Source organism: Schistocerca americana, chromosome 1 (genome assembly GCF_021461395.2).
Source record: "Schistocerca americana isolate TAMUIC-IGC-003095 chromosome 1, iqSchAmer2.1, whole genome shotgun sequence".
Lineage (NCBI taxonomy): Eukaryota > Metazoa > Arthropoda > Insecta > Orthoptera > Acrididae > Schistocerca > Schistocerca americana.
The window spans coordinates 902,832,360-902,853,016 of NC_060119.1; the positions used below are offsets into that span (position 1 = coordinate 902,832,360).

At 36.1% G+C, this 20,657-nt stretch overlaps 1 protein-coding gene across 1 annotated transcript in view; it reads left to right on the forward strand.

The window, feature by feature from the left end:
- Positions 1-20,657, forward strand: part of LOC124547545 (esterase E4-like) — a 244,047-nt gene that overhangs the window by 67,437 nt on the left and 155,953 nt on the right. The window contains exon 3 of the mRNA XM_047125113.1: positions 11,907-12,038. Within this exon, the coding sequence (XP_046981069.1) occupies positions 11,907-12,038 (132 nt within the window). The remainder of the gene's footprint in view (positions 1-11,906; positions 12,039-20,657) is intronic.

Genomic DNA, 20,657 nt, shown 5'->3' on the forward strand with positions numbered 1-20,657 from the left:
AATTAAATGTTGTAACAATTATGTTATACAGAATGCAACTTTGACTTTACTCCATTATCTGCAGGTTTTAACTAAATTTCTGCACTTCACAGGTGATGAAATTTTTATAACTGGAAAAATACTTGCATGTCAAAACATGAAGGTAGCCTTTTGACTACAAAATAACATACTTGATGTGTTCAATTCTAACTTTAACGATATTAAAAAAACTAAAAAATTGCATCAATATTGACAAACATTGTACTTACTGGCACAACCAAACAACTTACAAATAAACTTCAGAACTGATCCCACTTAATTAGACCCACACCACATCTCCTTAAATAGTTTCAATAATAACTGTGTTTTAATTTTATATTGTTGGAGACATAATATTGATTAATTTACAATTAAAAGTAATAGTCCTGCAAAATTTACACATATCTTCAAGTACTGTATATTATGGGAGTTGCTGGAATCACAATTTGGAATATATTACAATCAGAATCACAATCAGAATTTTATTGTCTCATAACGTACAAGTTAAATCATTGATTTTATGTACAGGAGACTTGTCAGCTTATAACTATGATAAATTATACATGGAATACAATATTTTTATATAATCACAATAAAATCTGAATATTATTTATTATTATTGTTTTTATCCTGCTCAGATGGTCAGATCATCAAAAAATTCATCATCAGAGTAATAACATTTCTCCACCAGGGTGCTACACAATTCTCTTTTTACTGCCTCAGTTTGGACCTTTCTAAAATTTGTGTCTTTCAGTTTATTGTATACTTTCATTCCCATATATTTTGGAGTCTGTGCAAAAAGATTAAGCCTGTGTGTAGGCAGCATGAAGCTTTATTTGTTTCTAGTTTCTTAACTATGCTGGAAATTACTTGGCAAGAAGAGTTTAGGGTTGTTAATTGTGAAAATAATTATTTCATACAGATACAATGAGGGAACACTTAGTATCTTAAGGTCTCTTGATAATGGCTGACAAGATTCTTTTGGCTTTGCACTGCATATGTTTCTGATCATTTTTTTCTGCAAAGTTAATATTTTTGTCATGTTGCTAGCATCCCCCCAGAAGACAATACCGTATCTCACAACTGACTCAAAGTAACTATGGTATACTACTTTTTTGTGTCTATACAAGTGACATTGGCTAAGATTGTCATAGCAAATGCCAGGCTGTTTTGTTTATTTTTTAGATAATCTGTGTGTGAGGACAATGATAGGTTTCTGTCCAATTGCATTCCTAAGAACTTAACATGCTCTGCTTCATTTAGCTCCTGGCTTCTGTGCATGATGTGAATATCATTTATTTGAGACTGTTTTGTCTTAAACTGGATCAGCTGTGTTTTGAAATATTTAGCTTTAGGCTATTTAGATGGAACCAAACATCTAGGTTTTCTAGAGTTTCTATGACATTTTTAGGAATTTCTTCTGCGTTTTTATTTTCTAGCAGTACTGATGTGTCATCAGCAAATAAAACTGAATGATAATGTGTGTTTATGGGTAAGTCATTTACATAAAAAAGAAAGAGGATTGGGCCCAGAATTGAGTGTTGTGTTACTTCCTGTGAGATTGTTCTCCACTTCAAGGAGTATTTCCCTTTGCTTGATGTTATGACAACCCTTTGCTTTCTCTCCATGTGACTTACACCACTGTAAGACACTACCCATAATTCCATATTTTTTCATTTTATGTGATAGTAAGGAGTTATTCACGCAGTTGAATGCTTTGGATAAGTCACAGAAGATTCCTGCAGCTTTTTGTGACTTGTACAAAGTGGAACTAACTTTAGTTACAAATTCATTGATTGCATGAATTGTACTTTTGCCTTTCTGGAATACAAACTGATTTTTTGAGATTACATTGTATTTTATTTGTAGCAGAAATTTTGAATTTGAATTTCAAATATCTTAGAAAACACAGGAAGAAGGGATATTGGATGGTAATTTCCCATATCATCTTTGGAGCCTTTCTGAAATACTGGTTTGACTTCTGCATAGTTTAGAAATTCTGGAAAGTATCCTTCTTCAAGTTATTGATTAATTATCTTGTGTAGTGGGTGTGCCATTATATTTGTAGCTGCCATAATGACTTTGGCAGGTATTTCATCCCAGCCCACAGAATTTTTATTTTTTAGGTTTAGTATAGATTTTTCTACATCTTTTACTGTTACTTTGTTAAATTTAATTAGACTCTCTTTCTTGCTCTGCCTTGAGCCAAACAAATAAACATGATCTAGATAAGAGTCTACATCAACATCAGATTTTGCTACATTTATGAAGGATTTATTAAAATTTTCTGATATCTGAGCAGGATGTACAATTATTTTGTCTTGTACCTTTATTTTAGAGATTTCCTGGTTGCTAGGTTTGAGTCCAAGTTCATACTTGAATATTGTCCATACTGCCTTGGATTTATTTGTGTGTTTTTTAATGACTTTGGTGTTTGCAATTTCCTTTGCTGCTTTTGCAACCTTCTTAAATAGTTTTTTATACACTTTAACATAGTTTATGAACTCAGGACTCTTATTTGATTTCAGCTCATCATGTAGTTCTCTCTTTCTGTTACTAGATATTTTTATGCCAGTGGTAATCCACTTTAGTTTATTTGTTATCCTTCTTGGGCAGGCTATGTGTGGAAATGTTTCATTGAAGACATGTAAAAAGCAGTTTAAAAACTTATCAGAATTTTCTGAACATTAGTTTTCTTGTTGTAATGATCAGTCTACCTCATTTAATCTCTAACAGAACAAGTTTATGTTTTCTTCGCTGAACTGTCTTTTCATGTAGCATCTCCTCCCTTTTTTTTTTTTTTTTTTTTTTTTTTTTTTTTTTTTTTTTTTTTTTTTTTTTTTTGTAAGTTTAATTCTATAAGCAGACCAGAGTGATTGGAGATCCCTAGGTTTAAAGAGAATTTGACAGTGTCCTCAAATGTATAATTTGTTAAAATATTGTCTGCATGTTGCTGTTTACTCATTTACTCTGGTGAAGTCAGTGAAATTTAGTCTATAGCCAAATTCTTGAATTGCATCAATAAACTTAGTTAACATGCTTGTTTTGCTTGCTGTATCTATGTTAAAATCAGCAGCAATTACATTTTTTTCCTATTTTCTTTAGTGAGTTTTTGTAGGAGACACTGGAATTTATCTAAGAATAATGTATTTACATCACTACCTGGAATTCTGTATATAGAGATGATTATGATATCCTGTTGTTCTAGCTCTGCACATCAACTTTCAAATACAAGCTACCTGGAATTCTGTATATAGAGATGATTATGATATCTTGTTGTTCTAGCTCTACACATCAACTTTCAAATACAAGCATTTAAAATCGTCTCTTTCTTTATATTCCACTGAATTGTTAATCAATATACAGCCTCCACAAGTACTGTTTTGCCTACAAAAACAACTAGTTATACTAAAGTTTTCTAACTTATTTAAAACTGTGATTGAATTTTTCATGAGCCAGTGTTCATTTAGGAAAACGACTTTGATATTTCTTTTAACAAATAATTTGCAGCTCATCAATTTTTGTTGTTTTATCATGAGGATATGTTGCATTTAGGCTGTTTATGTTCCAGTGCATTAGGAATGAAGACTTACACTTACTTATAGTTCCCAACATATCTTCCCTTGAATAGCCCCCTTCACTTTTACTGTTGAAGTTTTCTTTTCAGAATGATGTTTTACACGATTGATGTAACATTTCTCTAGAACCACTTACCATAAAAAATGTTGTGGTTCTTTCCTTTTACAGGTGGTGCAGGTTGATTCATAGTGAGTTGGCGTTTCACATGTGATTTTTGAAGTTTTAAGTTGGGCACTGTAGCTAAACTTGTTGGAGATCCTCTTCTTGTTTCTTCAGCTTTGTCGTAAATCATTGGAGTATCTGGTTCTTCAGTTGAAGCTGACAATTCCGTTGCTGCTGCTATAATTGTAGGTCACATTAAGCCAGGCTGATTTTGATTTAATTGTTTCAGTATTACATCACATAGTGCTTCTTTGCATTTCATGTTTCTATGCATTCCATGGGTAGTGAAGTATTACCTTTTTTGGCTGTCTGTATTAATATATGTGGCATGGCTGAAAAACTTACAAATTTTTTTGATCTTTTGGTTAGTTGCTTCAATTTCTGCTTTCACACACTATGTTTTCATGGGATCATGTCTCATAAGTATGCTTGTTATGAACACTTTGAAGTCTGTAACCTTTACCAATGCTTCCCTTAAAAATCTCAAGGCAAACTTTGCCTCGTTTTTGTAGACATCATTTGCTCCAGCTATAATAATGCAAAAGTTACAACTTCCTTGGTTGATGCATCTGTCAGTGTATCGAGTAACTTATAGTGGAGCACCTGGTTTCACGAATCCAACAACACTTTGATTTATTATTTTTTCATTCATAATTTCTGCCAATCCTTTCCCAAGACTATCAGCAATCAGATAAATAATGCTAGTATCTTGTTTTACATGTTGACTGTTGTTTGTTGTTTTCAGTTTTGAAACTTTTGGTTGAATATTTGCATCACTTCATAGTATGTTTGTTTTTTCTGCTACACACTGAATCTGTTTTTGCATACAATATTAGGTTCATGGTTTCTTTGAGAGTGTGACACTTCGAGATTATTGTGATTCAAGTTTGATTCATTTCCATGCTTTTGGACATTATTTTTCACTAACATAATTTTATTTGAAACTATATTATGTTACATATCTTAACAATATTTTCAATTAATGTTTTAATTATAGCTGAATTATTTTGAATGCTTTATTACTATCATAATTTTGGTGTTTTGTTTATAAGTGTGTTCTCTTGGTGTGCGAAAACATTAAGGTTCAATTCCATAAATACTGCCATGTTGACCAGTTAGTAGAATGTTCTTGAAACTACTGATTTGCATAATAAGGTGGAATAATTAGCTGAAAGTTGCATAAACATGAAATAAAAGTGAGAATAAAGTTCTTGTATGAGTAAGAAAATGAATAAACAAAACAGTAAATTTACGCAACATGCAAATAGAATATGGCACTGTGCTACTGACTATGCCAGTTCTCCTTTTATCAGCCAATAAGCTAAGTGTTCTTCTGCTGTGCCACCTTAAACAGTGGTTTGTACATCTATAGTTTTGCAGATGCATGTTACTACAGCATATTAATAAATATGCCCTGCGTGAGTCATTGGACAAATTTACCTGAAGAGTAATGCTCCCAAAATGTAATGTTCTACTAGGAACTCCATCATAACCAGCAAAATTATTATTTTTTAGTGACCTTATGTATTTTGCGGTCTCTTTAGAAGTTTTATTTTTGAAGCTAATGTCTATTTGTGATACATGCAGTGTCTGCAAAAGTAAATTTAATTCATCTGTATTTGATTATCTATTGGTGGGTGCCATATTTGCTGCTGAAGGGAGAAAATAATCATTGGATTAGGTGGTTAATGATTCGAATGTGTCATTATTTCTGCCATAGCTATTTTCTGGGGGCTCAATTTCATTTGAATCATAAATTTTTGTTTCTTTTTGATTAATAATGTTCTAAATTGTTTTGGTTTTATTCTTGCAGTATTTTATTTTTTGAATATAATGCAGATATTTAATTTTTGTAATATAAAAGGGAGTGTCTGTACAACTCTTGGGTACAGCTTGTCCTCCAAATTATGAAGAGCTCTCCCTTCCTTGCACAAGATATTTTAATCCTGGGTGTTATCAACCCTTTGGCCTTACTTATCTTAAATTTTTCTATTGTTTGGTTATGGAGAAAACAAGACTATAAGTGCTGCTGGAATATGATTATGAAAAATTAAAATGTTCTATCTAGACTGCCTCTTTTGTAAATCTCCTCCATGTGTTCTTCCAGGAAATATGTAACTTTATAAAAAATATTTTGGACCCACAATAAATGTAAATTTATTTACACACTTTTGTAAAATAAAATAAATGTGTTATTTGATCTTTTACATCAATCTTGCCTGAACAGGAGCATTTCCAACATTTTTTTTCCAAAAGATTACTACCATGTCACTGGTCTTTTGATAGCAAGTTATCAATACTTTACAGCAGTGCTCCACAGCTGAGTAATGCACTGGCACAGATATTGGCTGAGAGGTGGAGGTCATCTATGTCACTGGACACACTGGGCTGATTACTTTCTCTGGCCCACTTCATGCACAACTTTCCAAGTAATCTTTCATTAATATCTAGTCATGTGGATGCATTTCTCTCTGGCAATATTTCGTGTAACTGATCACCATGCTCACATTAAATTTTGTGTGTTAGTGATACTGTGGAGTGTTCTGTGCACTGTGTGTTCTGTTTCACCAGTTTGCCCAGCCTACAATATCCGACATCAGTAATGAGGAGTTTCCATCGAACACCACAATGTCTGGACGTGGTTTCACCTTGCTTTTGCCATGTTTTGATACACCCACCACAGCACTCCTTGAACATGCAAGTCATGTAGCTATCGAAATACTTGTGCTGAGCCTCTGGGCCATCACAATCTGCCCTTGGTCAAACTCAGGTGGAACATGCACCTTACCCATTCTGCACTCGACAGCATGCTCAATGATACTACACCCATCATGTGTATGTCTGACAAGCAGACATTCCTCACCAGCGGATGCTGCTGTCATGTTGATGGGTTTGTATCGACAGTAGGTCAGTCGCCATAGTGTTCTGGCTAATCATTGTAAGTTTTGCCTGTATTAGTAACATAGAATTTGTGTAGCAGGACATTTACTGTTAAACAGAAGAAAACAAAATTGATAAAAGTAAAACAAAAATTAAGAAGCTTGATTGGTTACTGATACTTCAAGGAAAAAAATCTTAGAAACATAACATAAGGAACCACTGGTAAAAAGGACAGAAATATATTGTTCATTAAAAATTCTGTCAAGCAAGATTGTGAATTTCTAAATTGGATTACAGATTTTAAAGGAACACTTCTGAGTGATTTTGAATGTAATATGATATTAATAAGAGATATGATGTATCATGTGCATGATGTACTAAACATAAATAGTCTATGACACTATCAAACTCAGTAAGTGCTGCAATGATCAGTTTAAGGAGCTACCTGGCTGTCATGTAAATAGAAAGGTAGCTACCTCATGGTTTCACTCTGACCCAGTATGCTGGCACTCACTCTTTATACTTCCTTTGAGTACCAGGAGAATACCGTAGTTGAATCTTTCCAACATTACAGGGAATGCATGACTACTTTGTTATTTGAGAATGTAGTCTTTCATTACAGCACTGTTGTATAAAACATTCTCAGATTTCTTGCTCCTTCAGTTCAAGGTAAAACCTTGAGCTTTTGATTATTACATGCATTGTCTTTGTCAGGAGCAACTGACTGTCAAAAATGATGCTGTGGTGACCTTATACATCCCAAAGACGGCTCCTGATTGGCTGGTAATAACATCAATCTGTTGCAGATGTTGTCAAAATCTGCGCTGGTGGTGCTATCACTCCTGCCATAGTATAAACATTGTGACAAATAGCTCTGTGTCCTCCTTGCATCAAGATCTCACTTCCATGTACTGCTAGGGTTATATCCACTGCCACAATTGAAGATTTTCTCACACATTCTTATTTCTACAGCCTCTTTAATTGCAGAATCCCAATATGTAGGAACCTGGGACAATCAAACAGTATTTTATGTTTGTGTGTGAAGTTGTGTTCAGCAACTGCAAATTTCTTCAGTTCTTGATTTTTGGTGTGTCATTGATGTTTGCACAGTGCTTGGAAACAGTGCAGGTGGACTGATCAATTGCTACAGCACTCACAAGGGATGATGTAAATCCCAGGGATCCTTAGGCCAAAAATGTTCTTAACAGGACGTAGCATCTCCTTTATCTTCTTAGCAGGATGAAAAACAGATGTGACACCACATGTTCTCAGGACTCTGCCTATTTTGCTGGATGTAGTGCCACAGAAGGAAAGGAATGCAATTACAGGCTGATCACGTGAATGTTAAACATTTCCAAATTTCCTTTTCTTGTAGAATGCAGATGTCATTTGCCTGTCCCATAGCTATTCTTTCAGAACATTCACTACAGATGGTTAATTTCAGAATCCAAGTGATCCTCATCAGAAACAGTTTTTGCTCTGTGTACCAGTGTATTTAAAGCTACTCTCTTCTGAACTGTACTCTGAGCATTAAGATATAAATCAGTGTGCATTGGAGTGGGGCACACTGAGTGGTTGAGAAATCTATCCGACTATTGTTGTACGAAAACATCAAAAAATGGCAGTCTTCTCTCTTTTTCTGTCTTAATGGACAACTGTATGTTTGGGTGCATACTGTTCATATGTTCATCGTAGTGCTCCAGGATTTCTACATCATGTGGCCAGACCACAAACACATCATCAACATAATGATAAAATGAAGATGGACAAAGGATATTGAAATTTAATGCACTTTCCTCAAAATGTTCTACAAAAAAGCTGGATTTTGCTGGAGACAATGGAGAACTCATAGCTGTTGTCTCCAGCAATAACAAAATTTTTTATGGAACATTTTGAGGAATGTGCATTAAATTTGCCTCCCCTTCATCTATCTTCATTTTATCATTACGGTGACGATATATTTATGGTCTAGCCACACAGCATAGAAACTCTGAAAATATGAACAGTATACACCCAAATATCCAGTTCACAATTGAGTCAGAGAAAGAGAGAAGACTGTCATTTTTAGATGTTTTGCTACAATGAAAGATGAATGGTTTCTCAGCCGCTCAGTGTACCACAGGCTGATGCATGTGATTTATATCTTAATGCCCAGAGTTTTCACCATACAGCCAGAAGAGAGCAGCTTTAAATACACTGGTACTAAATACACTGGTACACAGAGAAAAAACTGTTTCTGATGAGGATCACTTGGATTCTGAAATTAACCTTCTGAAGTATGTGTTCAGAAAGAATAGCTGTGGGACAGGCAATATGACATCTGCATTCTCCAAGTAAAAGAAATTTGAAAATGTTTAACATTCATGTGATCAGCCTCTGATTGCATTCCTTTCCTTCTGTGGTGCTACATCCAGCAAAATGGGCAGAGTCCTGAGAACATGAGATGTCAGATATATTTTCTGTCCTTCTAAGAAGATAAAGGAGATGCTACACCCTGTTAAGGGTCTTGGCCTCACGATCCCTGGGATTTATAACATCACATGTGAGTGTGGTAGCAATTACATCAGCCAGTCCATCTGCACTGTTTTCAACCTCTATGCAGAATGTCAACAACATATTAAAAATCGGGAACTGGAAAACTCTGTAGTTGCTGGACACTGGTTCAAAAACAAACATAAAATACTGTTTGCTGAAACAAAAGTTTTGTCCCAAGCTCCTACATACTGGGATTCTGTAATTAAAGAGGCTGTAGAATCAAGAATGAGTGAGAAAATCTTCAACTGTGGCATTGGATATAATCTCAGCGGTGCAAGTAAGTAAGCTCTTGATGTAGAGAAGAGACAGAAATAGTTGTATATTTGTCACAATGTTTACACTCTAGTAGGAGTGATGGCACCACCAGTGCAGAAGCTGACACCAGTCACAACAGAATGACTTTATTACTGACTAATCAGAAGCCATCTTTGGGCTATATAGGGCCACCACTTCAGAAGTTTTGATAGTCAGTTGTCCTGACAAATGCAATGGATACATGTGTCAAAAGCTCGAGATTTTACCCTGAATTGATGTGGCAAGCATTCTAAGAATGTTTTATACAACTCCGTTATTGTCCACTTACTATTGGGCTGGTACCTAAGTTATCTACCTGAAATGTGATGTATTTCCCTTTTTCTCTTAATCTGGTTGCTGTAGTTGATTCTCTTGAAGTACAAGTCCTGCCAGTCAGTGCCTCTGAAATCCCATGTGTAGCCGAGGAAAGGCTTGACTTCTTCACGTTCTGCAGAATCTTACTGGAGCAAAAGAAAATAACTTCTACTCACACAATGAGAAAGTATGTCCACTACTTTCCTTTTGCAAACATATGTTTCCTTTTATGGGTGTACAGATCATTTGCATGACTCATGAATTTGAGTAGAACATAACTTTACATACAGTATACACCTCAAAGGCTCAACATGACAAATCCAGATTACAATATATTTCATTTGTCACAAAATCATCTTGTCTTTTGTTTTCATTCTTGTAGAGTGATTGGCCTTTGATGGTCAAGCCACCACCAATCTACAATGCCAAAATGTAAAAGGCCCAGCCCACAGTAAGTGAAGCCATTTATTTATCCTCACCTCTTGCCATTTTCTTGTATTCCACACCTCCCATTTAATGTGTGCACATACAAAAACAAACACTTGCACACAGTATATGTTCTGTGACTTACTCCCTCCTTAATATTATTCTGCCATGATCATCTTTCCTTGTACTACACAAGGAGTGTAAAAATGTCATTTGCCTAAATGATGTGTAACACTTTATTACTCACTTTAGTTTTAATCCATATCTGGTAGCTCTTGGTAAATGGGAGTATCTTCCTAACTCTTTTAAAGTTTTGTTTGACAGAAATCATCAGTGAAGCTGTAACAGCCTTGTGATTACTGATTCCTATCTCTGCATTCACTGAATCCAAAAGTTTTGGCCTGTTTGTTTGCATGAGATTTAATATATTTCCACTGTTGTTGGGTTGTCTAACCAACTGTTCAAAGTTTTAGTATACTGTCACAAAACTTTTTGTTCCTGAGTAACATTATCAGTGAGTCCAACTTCTGGTCCACGGTGGGTAAATTACAACCTTCCTCAACTTCTATGGTAACCTTGGTTGAATTTCCAAGCTTCGTGTGAAGCACTTCTTGAGTCTGATACTAGATTTGAGTGAACAACAGATTTATCCAGTTTCTATATTTATCTCTTCTTCCATGTGTACCTTCACTCATATGATATTACGCTTTGACTTATTATTTATCTGATTAGGAATTGCTGAGTTTTCAGGGCAATAAATGTACTCCCACCATTTGTGTTCTTCATAGATTTCTGGTTTGTATCCCATTTGGAATTTAAGATAACACTACTTTTTATTTATGATTCTGGCCATCTTTCTGTCACACATAGTACATGTATGTCACTACAATTAATAAGTGATATTACTGCTGGAACCCTACAATGAATGGTCATGCAACTGACTAACAATGCTTGTGGTTTGCAAGGACTTGTATTCCCATGGATAACAATTACAGGTGGCCCATTCTTTGCTCTAAGGTCTACTAACCTAAATTTTTTGCATTGCCCTACGACTGATGTATGCAGGTAAAAGCTACAAAATGTTTTCTTTTCAGAAGCATGTGAAAAATTAGTAAAATAGTTGTTTGTGCTAATCAAGTATAGTGGCTATCACCAGGTGGTTATAATTAAAGTTCAGCTACTAATGGAGGTCCATTGTGGGCTGTAATTATTGTATAATAGCAAAACTAAGTAAATATGCTAATGTGTTAATGTGTAACCAATTCATTCTGGAAAAAAATTAGTTCTAATTTTGGCCAGCAGGCACAAATCTGGCACTATACAGCATCTTGTCGATGTCCCGGGTGCTCAGATTAAACAAATTGTGCATGCACCAGTTAATAATTATGCTTTTTTCAGTTGCTTGACCTTTTCTGTCCACATCCCATTCCTAATCCATATCATATGAAAATGTTTCTCTCTGGAACTCTTTGAGCAGCTGCTCCTTAATTACAACCACCCGGTAGTACTTCCTTCACTGACTGACATATTGTTGCATAGCTGCGTGAACAGGGCTGTATGAAAAATACTCATCTAATTATCTTATGCACATATAAAAAAACAAAACATCCTTCTACTTTCCTATTGTCACCAATTTATAGAAAATGTTCATCAATAGCAAACAAATTTTAATTCAGTATGCTTCCTCCCACATACAGCCTCCTGTTCCTATAGGACCTTGGGAAGGAACAGTGAATGCAACAGCAGATGGTTTTGCTTGTCCACAAGAAGAGAACTACATTATACCAACTGATGAAGACTGCCTATTTTTAAATGTTTATACAACAAAGGTAATTCACATTTTTCAGCATTTCCTTTAGAATCTAAGCAACTGTAATAAAATATGTAACGAGTTATTGATGTACATGCCTGTGATGTCCATGCAACATATTAACTCAACTTCCTCCATGTTTGCTTCACTAATTCATCATATACAATGGGGAATCTATTCATAAAATAAATTAAAATCACAAAGAGACAGAAAGGTGGACCAGTTGTTACCATTAGAAGATGCAACTTTTAGTACTGCTGATACCAGCAGTTAAAATAGGAAAAGAATAGTTCCAGCTATTCATTCATTTTTTTCATTCTGTCACACATTATATGCTGTAAATTCCATTGTGAAAGAGAGCCTTCAGGGATGTGGAGCAAGTCAAGTTACACATTAAGAGGTAGAATCACCTGTTGCAGGTTACTTCATTAATTTTGAACAATAGATTCTCATTCGGGATGTGCCTCTGCCAGGCACTTAAATGTGATTTGCAGAGTATCCATGTAGATGTAGGTGTAAGGACATACTGGTTCGGGGAGGCTAACAGATATCCATCTGTTATGAGAAGGAAGATCTTTGCCCTCTTCTTCCTTGTTAAAGATAGGCCTTTTTTCACTGTAGGATCTAAGTGAGCTCTGGCCCACACCTTTTTTTTAAATATATATATCCACCTCTCAGAACCAATTCTTCTCTCTTTTCTGAGGAGATAACCTATTGTTCTGTAAACTAGTAGCACTACTTACAGTTTTAAGTGTTTTTATTAGTAGTGTTGGGAGCTGCAACTCGTAAAGACAATTACTGACCAGTCTTTCTGAAAAATCCATTATTATGACAACAGTACCAAGACAAAAATTTCATGTTTCATATGTTGTTGTAATGGTTACTGTTGGTAGTACTCAAATGTTTTTGTAAGTTGATGGTGATGCTGAGTAATAGTATTAATTGGAATTTATGAGGAATTCTCTGTATTTACATTGAATGATAATTGAAGGCAGTTTTTCTTCCTTTACAACAGGGTATAGAATAATGTACTGTATCATTGCACATTTTGTCAGGCAGCTTCAGGTAAGGCTGTGATTATAATACTTAGTGTTGTGGTACTGCGCTATTCACAAACTGAGCTGACGAATGAATCAGTCTGAGAAGGAGTAATGACTTTATATCTAGGCCAATATTTCTGAATTATACTGGAACATTAGATATTTGGAAGATGTGTATATCAGTGAAGATCACTGCACATGGGGCTTGTTACAATGAACAATGATCCAGAAAACCATCCTATATTGTTATCATTTATAAATATTGCAAAATTACTCTGATGTTAACTATGCTAATACCTTGCCTCACACAATTTTTACTTAATATATGCTTCTGTTCTGGCAGTGCTTCTATACAGTAAGGTGGGTTGGTGATAGTATTCATTATAATTTATGGATCTAGACAAAACACACACACACACACACACACACACACACACACACACACACACACACACACACACAAAAGAAATATTTTGGTAAAGCAGTAGCAGAATTTTCCTTACTACCACAACTTACTTCATCTTATATAAAACATCGTGTAGGTTCTCCTGTGGTACTTTGGAATTTAAATATATGTGAAAAGAAATGATATGGGAAATTGTTTAAAAAGAAGCCTGATCTTTGAGTTGAATATTTCACACATTAGCATACTATACAAAATGGAATTGCTAAATAAAATATGTTCATCTAGTATGAGTTGTAGACAGCTCAGTATGCCTCAAGCAGTAGAACTGATGTGTTTGCTATATCGAGCAAATAATATTGTGCCAGGATGAAAAGGAAGGACTGATTGTTGGGGACTGCATCGGATGATATTTGAAAACATGAGAGCTTAAATGTGGAAGACAGGGTAATATGCAAGACAGAGATTTCTGCTTAAACATCATGCATGAGTTAATAAGAGTGAAAAGCTAAGTGCACTGTATGTAGCAGAGGTCAGAGGGAGTTGGTGAAAAATAGACAATGAAAGATGTAGAAAACTAAAACGGAGTAAAGAAAAGGGTAGTTACTGTGAAGATATGCTGAGACAGAAGAAATTAACATAAATTAAAGCCAGGTGGGTGGCGAGAACCAGGGACATATTGTAACGCTAGTTCCCACCTGCGGAGTTCTGAGAAACTGGTGTATGGCAGAAGAATACAGATGGTGTGTGTGGTGAAACAGATGCTGATGTCACAATTGTCATGTTGTAGAGCATGCTTTGCGACAGGATGTTGTGTGTTGCCAGTATACACCCTCTGTCTATGCCCATTCATCCTAATTGATAATTTGGTGGTAGTCATGCCAATGTAAAGGCCAAACAGTGTTTAAATAACAGCTGGTACATGATGTATTGTTTCACACGTGGCTCTCCCTTTCATAGTATATGTTTTGTCAGTTAGAGAGCTGCCATAGGTGGTGGCAGGAGGGTGCACAGGGTAAGTCTTGCAGTGGGGATGGTCACATGAATAGGAGACATAGGGTAGGGAGATGCGTGCACAAGGAGCATAGTGTCTGACAAGAATATTGTGGCGATTGGAAGGGCAACAAAAAGCTATTCTAGGTGTGGTGGTCAAAATCTCAGACAGAATGGATCTCATTTCAGGGCATGATTTTAGGAAGTCATGGCCCTGTAAAAGCAGCTGATTAATACATTCCAGACCAGGATAACACTGAGTCACCAGTGGTGTGCTCTGAAGTTGCTTTTTGAAGGTATCAGCAGTACCAGGATTGGATGTGATGGCCTGGGAAATCTCCGTTTGAACCAGGTTGATGAGGTAATTATGTGCAGTGAAGACTGAGGTGAGAATGGTGGTGTATTGCTGTAAATATTTGCCTTGGATGCCAAGACTGTATGGGAGGGAATGTTTGACATGCAAAGGATGGAAACTGTCAAAATGTAAGTGCTGCTGTTAATTGGTAGGTTTAATGTGGATGGAAGTGTGTAGCTGGACTTTGGTGGAGACGAGATGAACATCAAGGAAAGTGGCATGAGATTCGGCTTCACCACTGCCTCCCAGACAAAGAATAACCCATAATCACAAGAAACAGTTATCTAAGGGTCTCACTTTCAGCTCTAAATCCAAATTTGATCATGCTGCTTTGGTGAAGGACCTGCTTTCCTTCACAAGTAATATCAATTGGAAATATCACTTTGCAACCCAGTCCCAAAACATTTCCAACAGCAGACCTGATGACTCCTATGTTCAAATTCGAGACAATGTGATTGTTAAAACTGAAGGCATTGGGTCCACTGGAGTTTTGTCATTAGTTGAGAGAAAATAGCAACCTCGCACTTTGGAAAACACATTATTCAGAAATTTATTTTCCATGGTTGCAGTCACAAAAAGAGGAACGAAAGTTATTTTTGATTGCAAGAGAATGGAGTTTGCAATTCAGTTCTAGTTGCATAAGGAATTGAGATGGACAATCAGTATAATCAGATATTGTTTACACTTCCAGAAGTACTACAGGCAAATTCTGCTTCCTCAAATTCCACAATGATCTGGCATGAGAGACATGGATTCATCCATTTTAAAGGCCTGAAGAATATATATGATATGAATTTAATTACTGGTTTAAAAATGAAGAAAGATGAAAATCTTGATGCGAACCATGTCAGTATTGTTTAATTCAGATTAGAAATCAATATCAAAAGTTCCTGACTAATTTATTTATGCCAATTTGATTGGTTGGATCAGAAAACCAACTCTTGGAGGTGCAGATCTGTACATAGTTTTTGAGGATGATTGTGTTTTGTACAGGTTTGTATATGTCTTTAAAAGTAAGCACGGCCTTTCCCTGTGTTTTTGGAATTTTGAAGACGTGTTGAAAGACAAATTGGAAACAAAATCGAAGTTCTGAGAAGTGACAATGGGAGCAAATTCATAAATAAGGATTTTGAAGATCATTTCAAGCAAAATGGAAAAATTTGTGATAAAACAAGTCCTATACAACACAGCAGAATGACAGAATTAAGCAACAAAATAAGTCCATTGTTCGTGCACATTTATGTTGTCTTCATAAATTATGAGGCGTAGCACTAAATTATGCTGTGCCTATCTTAAATCAATGACTATGTAAAGCAAACAATAATATCATTCCAAGCAAGGATACCCATACAGTAGTTTGCAGGGAGGGCTACCTGATGGTGTGAGGTATTTTTAATATTTTGGATGATGAATGGTGACTTGTAAGTATCAAAAAAAAGTTCCCATTCTCACCCTATTAAAAACCTGCATAATATCACCTTTTAAGTTTTCCTTTCCCTGTGAGGGGAAGGCCATGGCACACCTTGTCCCTGGATATGAGTACTCTTGATGCTGTATGTAAAATGGTTTGGAAAATCTCCATCTTTATAACACATGAAGGGGTTTGGATTGTCAGCATATGTACATTTTCCTGATCAGTTTAGATCAAAATGGGATAGTAAATTGAAGAAATTGATCATGATTTGCTTTGGTGGATATAGTAACAATTACTGTCTCTACAATACAGAGTAACAGAAAGTTGTAATCTCTTGCAATGTCTTTTATATTGAAGAAGAAACCCATGGGTTAAACACGGAAGAGAGAGATGCTACATTTTTACTGGTAAAACATGCTGCTGAAGATGTTCACCAGGAATCTGAGTAGGATGTTACTAGTGAATGAGTAATAGAAAGTAAAAGAATGAATCTGAGAGAATGATCTAATCTGTGAGCATCTGCTTGTTTTCAGATCAAGGTATAACCTGTTCTGCCATTATCTTTCAGTATCAAACTTCTGAAAAAGCAGTCATCAAAGTGGAAACAAGCAATGGAAGAGGAAATGGAATCCTAAGAAGAACAAAACTTGTGATCTGGTATCATTACCATGCAATCACGAGACAGTTGGATATAGAGTCTATTGTGTGAAAGAGAATTCTGAGGGACTAACTGATCACTTTAAAGATAGACCATGTGTCAACAACTCCAAGTGCTGTTCATGTGATTAAAAATGCAGAGCATCAGAAATGTTCCAAACACATATACATTAAATACTATTACTTATTTGAATGTGTTGAAGGCAGTGAGACAGAAGATTGTTGTGTTTGTTCTGCTAAACAGTTGGCAGATTTGTTTATGAAACTAGAGACAAATTTATATCAGATAGAAAAGCTCTGTCAATCACTTCAAAAACAAGCTCAATCAAAGAAGAATGGGAGGGTAGATAAGAGTGAGCTTGTTATACTAAGAGTTGTCTTTGGCCTTGTTTTAGTACTCATAATGTGATCACACCAGAGATGAATATTCATTCTGTGCATGGCCATGTTCTGTGATATTATAAAAACATATTTTTGGTTTTCTTTATCATTGTGGTTACTTTGTCACTTTCGATTCTAATGAAAAGAGTAATTTGTTATTTGATTCTGACTTTGTTTCACTCTGTGATTTTGTATAAAACATAATTACAGACATCATTTCAGTAGGAAGCTGTAAAGCCTGACAAAACAATGTAGTGATTTCAACTGAGGAAATAGCTACAAGATGCAGTGTTCTGGCTATTGGTTGTAAGGAGGATCTGTGATCATTTACACTTATGCTCATAAATGAATTCTTGAATATGAATAAATAAATCTGGAGATATAATATATGCATTTTGTGCCATTTAAGGGAATGGGATAGATAATAGAAATATATAGGTATAACACTGTAATGAAAAAAAAAAACTTGTTTCCTGTGTGCATTTCTTGTTCATATGACACGTTCCACATCATAACAGTTTTCCGTGATATTGATCAATGGAACACGTAACTAACTAACTTAAGGATAATTGCAGAATGTGGTGCCACACAACTTGGCACTACACAAAACTGGCACTAATAGCATAGGCACATAGAGAACACACACGACACAGATCTGTAAGTCCACGGTACTGGTGATAAGTTGAGAAAACCATCCCGAAACACATGTGCTACAAAACGCCACTGTTTCCTGTGCATGTACCCCAACATCAATATGGGATATATCATCATGCACACGCACACAGGCCGCACAACAGATTGGCATACTCTGGATCAGGTGGTTGAGCAGCTGCTGGGGTATAGCCTCCCAATCTTGCACCAGTGCCTTTCGGAGCTCCTGAAGTGTTGCAGGGGTTTGAAGATGTGCAGCAATATGTTGACTGAGAGTATCCCAGATGTGCTCAGTTGGGTTTAGGTCCGAAGAACAGGTAGGCCACGCCTTGCGCCCGATATCTTCTGTTTCAAGGTACTCCTCCATGATGGCAGCTCGGAGAGGCCATGTGTGATCATCCATCAGGAGGAAGGTGGAATTGACTGCACCCCTTAAAAGGTGGATATACTGGTGCAAAATGACGTCCCGATATGTCTAACCTGTTACAGTTCCTCTGTCAAAGACATGCAGGGGTGTACATGCACCAACCATAGTCCCATCCCACACCATCAAACCACAACCTCCATACAGGTCCCTTTAAGGAAATTAAGGGGTTGGTATCTGGTTCCTGGTTCATGCCAGATGAAAACCCGGCGAGAATCACTGTTCAGACTATACCTGGACTTGTCCGTGAGCATAACCTGGGACCACTGTTCCAGTGACTGTGTACTGTGTTCTTGACACAAGGCTTTACAGGCTCTCCTGTGACCAGGGGTCAGTGGAATGCACCTTGTAGGTCTCCGGGCGAATAAACCATGTCTGTTCAGTCGTCTGTAGACTGTATGGAGACAACAGTTCCAGTGGCTGCAGTAAGGTCCCGAGGAAGGCTACCTGCAGCACTCCGTGGTCATCTGCAGGCACTGATGGTGAGATATTGTTGTTCTTGTGGTGTTGTACACTGTGGACGTCCCGTACTGTAGTGACTGGACACATTTCCTGTCTGCTGGAATCATTGCCGTAATCTTGAGATCACACTTTGTGGCACACGTAGGGCCCATGCTAAAACCTGATGTGTTTGACCAACCTCCAGTCATCCTAGTATTCTACCCCTAAGGTAAATATGTGTTCTTTGAGCCATTTTCAACACATAGTCACCATTAGTACATCTGAAAACCTCAGCACACTTACTCGCTGCACCGTACTCTGACATGCACCAACACACCTCTACATATGTGGATTGCTGCCAGTGCCACCGTGCAACAACCACAGGTCAAATGCACCACATTGTTATGTGCCAAGGTGATTTAAACCCACAAACTGCCCACCAGAGCATTGTTTCATCATGTATCAGCATTATCCTTAATTTATGAGCATGAGTGTACAACATGCTCTAAGTACCATCTGAGAAAATTTCAGCATCAGCATTACCAAGAAATTTCAACATCAGCACTGTTTGCTGATGTCAGTAACATATTAATCAAAGATGAGTCACCAAGTGTACTCAATAGAAAAGCTGAGGAAACACGTAAGCATGTGTGCCAGTAGATAGAGACTAACAAATTAACCCTAAAAAAAAAAAAAAAAAAAAAAAAAAAAAAAAAAAAAAAAAAAAAAATATTAGTTTCCACTTAAACAGAAAACTGAACAGTACCAAGCTTAAAGTTAATGACGAGCACACAGAATGTGTACAATCAACAAAATTTTTAGCCATGCATGTCGAATTGGTCCAAGCACACTGCGGTACTTGGATATCGAATAGCTTAGATTAGATTAATTATTCATTCCATAGACCCACAAAAGAGGGAATCCTCCTGGGTGTGGAACATGTCAGATAAGCACATCACAAAAATGTAATTAGAAAAACTTGAGTTTCATTAATTTTAATGATCCTCAGTCAATAAACAGTAAAATTATGTACATGAATTAAATTTAAACTTCTAATACTTACAGATTTAATACTTACATCTGCTTTCATTAAATCCATCATTCAGACATTTGCTAGTTTCTTGGCTATTACAACCAAGTATTGTGAAAAATTAAAGTAAATTATTCATTTCAGTGATCCTCAGTTAAGAACAATTAGATTATGTACAATATTTAAAATTAAACTTCCACTATTTACAGACTTAAGACTTACATCTGATTTCCATACATCCATCGTGCACACAGTAGGTAGTTACTTGGCTGTTACAACCAAGTATTGTCAAAAATTAAGGTATAATAAATTTTCATTAAAATCGCCTACTGCTCTTGTTGAGAAACTCGTGGATGGAATAGAAGGAGTTGGCCACCGAAAATTTTTTTAAATTATGTTTAAATTGTGCCTTGTCTGAAACTAAACTCTTAATGGTTGCTGGTAACTTATTGAAAATATGTGTTGTTGAGTACTGGACTCCGTTCTGGGCAAGAGTAAATGATTTTAAATCTTTATGTATATTTTTCTTATTCCTAGTATTGATACTGTGTACTATGCAGTTAGTTAGAAAAAGATATGTATTATTTACAAGAAACTTCATTAAGGAATAAATATACTGAGAAGCTGTGGTTAATATGCCCAATTTTTTGAATAGGTTTCGACATGATGTTCTTGGATTTACACTACTCATTACTCTTATTATACGCTTCTGTACTCTAAAATTTTTTTCTCTGTTTCTGTGTTTGCTTCAGCATGCTATGTGTTGTGGACTGGCAAGACAGCCAATCCACAATGACGGGTAGCCGAAAGGCACGCGTTTAAGCTCACGCAGGCTGGCGTGAGGTCTGG